Source organism: Carassius auratus, unplaced genomic scaffold (assembly GCF_003368295.1).
Source record: "Carassius auratus strain Wakin unplaced genomic scaffold, ASM336829v1 scaf_tig00216545, whole genome shotgun sequence".
In the NCBI taxonomy this organism is placed as follows: domain Eukaryota; kingdom Metazoa; phylum Chordata; class Actinopteri; order Cypriniformes; family Cyprinidae; genus Carassius; species Carassius auratus.
Window position 1 is genome coordinate 540337 of NW_020528624.1, and position 6000 is coordinate 546336.

At 36.1% G+C, this 6000-nt stretch overlaps 1 protein-coding gene across 1 annotated transcript in view; it reads right to left on the reverse strand.

Annotated features, from left to right (window-relative positions):
* The window catches only part of LOC113098361 (beta-secretase 2-like), a 28712-nt gene extending 23182 nt beyond the window's left edge, over positions 1–5530 (reverse strand). The window contains exon 1 of the mRNA XM_026263390.1: positions 5044–5530. Coding sequence (XP_026119175.1) covers positions 5044–5526 — 483 coding nt within the window. The 5' untranslated portion in view covers positions 5527–5530. The remainder of the gene's footprint in view (positions 1–5043) is intronic.
* Positions 5531–6000: the final 470 nt, after the last annotated feature.

The following is a 6000-nucleotide window of genomic DNA, read 5'->3' on the forward strand; positions in this document are numbered from 1 at the left end:
CAAATATGTGGAAGTAAATGCTTTTTGCACCTTTATGGATCATGTTAGTGGTCTATAATGAGAGATGGACAAAGTAGCCTAATTTTATATATTAACTATGCATAAAACCTGTCTTTTTTACTTAAGTAGCCTATCAGATAAGGGTGTCATGCCATAAAATTTGAATTTAATAAAAATTTTGTAAGTTACAAACAACATTTAGGCTACATTATCAAAGAACATAGACTTCAAATTGGCCATTGCATTCATAAGCTCAACAGAATCGTGTGTGATTGGCAGGGCAGGACTTAGGGGGGCAGGGGCCCCTGGTCTTGGGGTTATGTTTGGGCCCTGTACCTACACTACAAATGCCCTTATTATGGAATAATACAAAGTATGGTTTGAGGTTTGTAAATAGTACAATTAATAAGCAACATTTCTAGGCTATAGAAAAAGTTTAAATGTAATATTAAATATTCAATATTCAAAAATATAATAAACAGGAACTGTTCTATCAGATGACAGATTGAAACCCTGAAATAACTTTGAGCGCAAAAAAAAAAAAAAAAAAGAAAAGAAAAGAAAAGAAAATAAATAAGCTGGCTTATTAGACCACTGAGCAACAGTCCAGTTCTTTTTCTCTTTACCCAAGGTGAAATGCTTCTGACATTTATTTTTTTCTGGTTCAGGAGTGGCTTGGCTCTAGGAATGTGACAGCTGTGGCCCTTTTCCTGAAGAGGTCTGAGTCTGGTGACTCTTGAGTGTAGTCCACTCCTTGTGAAGTTCTTGAATCGGCTGTTCCTGACAATCTTCCCAAGGCTGTGGTCATCCCTGTTGATTGTGCACTTTTTCTTACCACACTTTTTCCTTCCAGTCAACTTTCTATGAATATATTTTGATACAGCACTCAGTGAACAGCAAGCACTTTCAGCAATGAAATTCTGTGGATTACCCTACTTGTGGAGGGTGTTGATGATTGTCTTTTCCATAATCGTGGTTGCATGTTCTAAACTAGCCCAATAGGTACCCAGTATTTATACTCAAAATTAATCAAACTAATCAAGCTCAAAATGTAATATTCTAATTTTTTAGGTACTGAATTTTCCTAAGCTGCAAGTCGTAACCATCAGAAAAAAACCTCTTGAAATATTTAAATGTGTGTGCAATGAATCTAGAATATATATAGATATAGAATATAAAGTTTACTTTTTTAAATTAAATTACAAAACATAAAGCACATTATATGATATTCCAATTTTTTTAGATGCACCTGTAAATCAGTCCACGACAAGGCCCTGGCACACACATGCTCCTTTTGGTGCTGGGAATCTGGCGCATGCCCTGCTTGCCTCTCCCCGGCCTGTATACTCCTCCTAACTGCGCTCCCATGGCTCCTCTACTGGTGAAGCGGCTCTAATCACCCCTATCGAGGTGGCTTAGCTAATTGGCAGGCGCTCTGTCACTGGGAACGCATCTGCTACCTGTTTGTACCAATTAGCAGATGTGAGCCACTCCAGTCCAACGCCTCTTCACATGCGACAGATTCTGCAATTAGTGGCTCATTTAGAGAGAACGCCTCAAATTAACATGAGAGTACCCTTAATTACATATTCGCAGAGGATGCAGGAAGATCCTGGCCTCTCGCAGTTCACCTTACTCATTCAATTGTGATGAGATGTGAGAATAAACATGATATTCAATGACACTGCAGATTTCATTATGTTTCCAGAGAGACATGCTACGTGACGAATTATGATCACTTAAATTCAAGCTTGTTTTAGCTATTCAGAGAGAGGCATGCAATTACAGTTAGGCCTATAGCAGGGATTTAAGTGCTTTTACCTGACAATAAAACAATTTATGCATCAGCTTATAAACAGAATTTAGGTAGTGGTGTTTGCTTTGGTTGAACCCACCATTTTCAGCATTAGAGATTTCAACAAAGCTGAATCAAAATGCATTTTAATGTTTTTGGAAAAAAGTCTTGAAAAAATGAAATAAAATAAAAAGCCTTATTAAAAGATTGAAAATAAAACAAATGGCATATTATTTCTTCACAAATATTGTAACAAAACTGTTTCATTGCTTTGGTTATAAATATTTAAAAAAAAAAAAAAAAAAAAAACTTTCATGCGCCAAATCAGCTAGCATGCAGACAAGGTTACCATATTTTTCGGACTATAAGTCGCACCTGAGTGTAAGTCGCATCAGAGGAAAAACACATATATAAGTCGCCCTGGACTATAAGTCGCATTCATTTAGAACCAAGAACCAAGAGAAACATTACCGTCTACAGCCGCGAGAGGGCGCTCTATGTCTTGCTCTATGCCATGACGGTAATGTTTTCTATTGGTTCATGTCTCTTAGTTCATTTCTCTCGGTTCATGTCAAATTAGTTTTGATAAATAAGTCGCACCTGACTATATCAATCAATCAATCACCTTTATTTATATAGTGCTTTAAACAAAATACATTGCGCCAAAGCACTGAACAACATTCATTTGGAAAACAGTGTCTCAATAATGCAAAATGATAGTTTAAGGCAGTTCATCATTGAATTCATTGATGTCATCTCTGTTCAGTTGAAATAGTGTCTGTTTTAATTTGCAATCAAGTCAACGATATCGCTGTAGATGAGTGACCCCTATAAGTCGCAGGACCAGCCAAACTATGAAAAAAAGTGCGACTTATAGTCCGGAAAATATGGTAATTGATTAGTTCAGGCTGTCATTTTGAGTAACTCCTAAGAGTGTAAATGATATGAATGTTATGAATTAATAATTGGTGATATTTTAAAAACATAAAAAAATAAAAGAAAAAAATTAACTTTTGCCTTCAGAAAGAAATTCTTGCATTCTTGCAGTTACACCAGTCCAGCTAACATACATGTGTGCATTATTCGGCATATTTATTAAAGTTATTATGAATCATAATCTGTATCAATCACAAAATGATTTGTATCTACATTCTGCTAAAACTGGAAGTGGGCTTAAAACTGAAGTTATTCAAACTGGATGAGAAGCCGTTTTAAGTGTAATTCTGAATTGTTCGTAGTTTTGAATATAAATATGCTAACACATACAAAGTTGACTGTCTCTTTCAACTAGGGTTGTAACAGATTATCACGGTATGATAATCATCTCAGAAAATATCACGGTAATACAGTTTCACGGTATACGATATTAAAACAATTAGATTTTTTTTTTGGTTGAACAACTGTTTGAAAGCATGTGTTTATTCAAATTTCATTAATCAAAAACAAGAAAATTTAATCACTGATTATTTATAAGTTTAATAACTTATATTGATCATTAATTATACTTACAAATTAATAAATTCTGGTTTCTGTATATAGATTCTGTACTTTTATGATTTAATACAAATATACTGCATAAAATGCATATAAATTTAACAATTTAATTAATGTTTTAAAACCTTTACTCTTTAATGTTTTCGCAAAAGGCTGCACATATTTCCCCTCATATTTCGATGTGGGTTAGAGATTAGAGATAACGACCTCTGTCTCTGCTGTTGTCCCTGCTGTACGTTTGGGTGGAGCAAGGGAACAGTTAAGTGGAAAGTTGTTGCGCAGGTGAGATTCTCTGTCTGTTATTTCCTCCCAATACCGTAGATAAGCAAATGTACACGGTATGATAATGGTACATGTTTATATCATGGTATATCGTCATACTGGTACATCGTTACAACCTTACTTTCAACATATCTTCTGATGTTTGTGCTACAACTAGTAAAAGAAGAGATGGGGTGTCTACAGCTGTCAGTTTCATCACTAATTTTGTGCTATCCCTGGCTCATCTGCTATCCAGCAAACACAAGGACTGACTGTGTAGGCTGAATATTTCCCTATTATTTTATAGGTTTCATTATTAACTTTGAAGCCATTATCAGTGCCTTTCCGAATAAGGTATTTGCTTTGGGCATAGCCCTTCAAATTATTAGCCATATTTAAAAAGTGCTTTGAATGAGTGCTTTGAATGATAAAGGATAAAATATTTTCACTCATGTTACACGCTATGGAAACTAGTCAGGTAAGACTGTCTGAGACAGACAGTACAGTCTAATCAATCGATTATAAGATTCACCTCAACTACACATACACATTTTATAAACACATCTAATATTAATTAAACACTTGGAGTTTTGCAGGGTTTTTGATAAGAAAGAGAAATTAATAACAGCAATACCAACAAAGCATAAAGGCTGTACAGAGAAGTGTACACACGAGTCTGCTTCAGGCCCTGATCTGAGTCAGCTGCTCTCATCAAGGGGTCCACTGTCATGTGAACCCATGTGAGTTGGCGCTTACATATTCTCAGCACAAAGATCAAGGGCTCTTTGGTCTCCATCCTGCGCCCAAGGCATCTCATAGAAACTTTCACATCACATGCTTCATGAACTGATATGCTTTTAAAAGCTGAAACACTGCTTTGAGATCAGCCTTATCCCACAGTACACATCAATTCTGATGTTTAACAGCTGATCACAAACCAAACGATATGAACACATTTTCTCAAAATTATACAAATTTAACTCTTCTAACTTGAATCTCCCAAAGTCATTTTAATGGACGTATGAGAGGTTAATAGTGATCAGGTCAGATCCTCTCAAATTCGCACAAGTCTTCTTGCAGTGTAACCAAAGTTTAGCACACATGTTGTTGTGAAACAAATTATTATTAGGCCTTTTTTTCTCTCTGTTTTTTTTTTTTAGTGCTTGTCCTGTCTCTTTAAAATGAATAGCCTAATGGCTGATTTGACGGATGTTTAGAAGGCCTAATCTAATGCAACGACATGCATTTGTTCGTGCGACCTAAATGTTCAGATACTTTTAAGGCCACTGTATAATAATGCAGTCTAAATATTTAAAAGTTCCGATGTAACATTATCATTGTCTTAAATGGAGACAGTATCAAAATTAATAAATGTCCCGTTACAAAACATGTCACTTCATACAGAAGGAAAAATATTTTTCAACATTATCAAAATATTCAAGATAAATATTTACATATTTTGAGAGGTATCAACATGTTGAAAAATGACATACCGTTTGTCCCGGCGTCCCAATGACCATCTGCATGTAATATCCCCTACCAGAGTCTCCTTTTAAATTATTGATCATGTCCAGAAAGTTGACAATCCCAGCTGGATCCGAAGCCAGGGAAAGTCCGCTCTCCACTGCGCTTTCAATCTTTCGCAAAGGCTTGAGGTCCAGCTGCACAGACGCGTTGAATTTCCCCGCAAACATTTTTAAAGGTATTTTAAACATTGAATGGGACGTCCAGAAGGAAAGGGAAAGTAGCAAAAGTCCGTAGAGCCACATCTCGCCAAACTTCACGTTGACCAGACAGACAACACTCAGCTTTGCTTCAAAGTGCAGAACTCTGTCATCGATAGTTCCATTCTCAGTTATGGGAATAATATTCGGCAGAGAGTCTGTGAACCAGACATATGCTGCAAGGAGACAAATGTGTGTAATGTGTTCAACTGATAACTTCCTGAAAGAGCATATGACGGATATGACGAGCATATCCAAACATTCCAGCGTTTGCTGGGACCAGAGGCACAATAGAGGGAAATAGGCTACTAGGTAGGCTACTGGGATGTGTCTCAAAAGCTTGTGTGCTGCGGCTGCTACACAGCAGTTTTGGCCGGCTATAGGCTGAGAACGCGATGGTGGCACTTAAAATGCAAACTAAGAAGAAGGGCGTTCTGTATGTTTTGAGAGTCAATCTGCAATGCATAGGGGAATTTTTTTAGGAGAGGTAATGTTTAATCTGGCTGTTAATAAGTAGCCCGTTCTAACTAAACAAAGCAACATATTTATTACATGCATTTCTGTGAAAAGCCCTGTAGAAATGCATTTGAATTGAATTCAATTGAATTTGATGATAACTATTTGCTTTTCCAAAATAATTACAAATGCTTTTAAGGCAGTGCAGTTTTAATTAAGTAAAGATATAATTTTAAGTAAAATCTCTGTCTGTCTGTCTGTCTGTCTGTC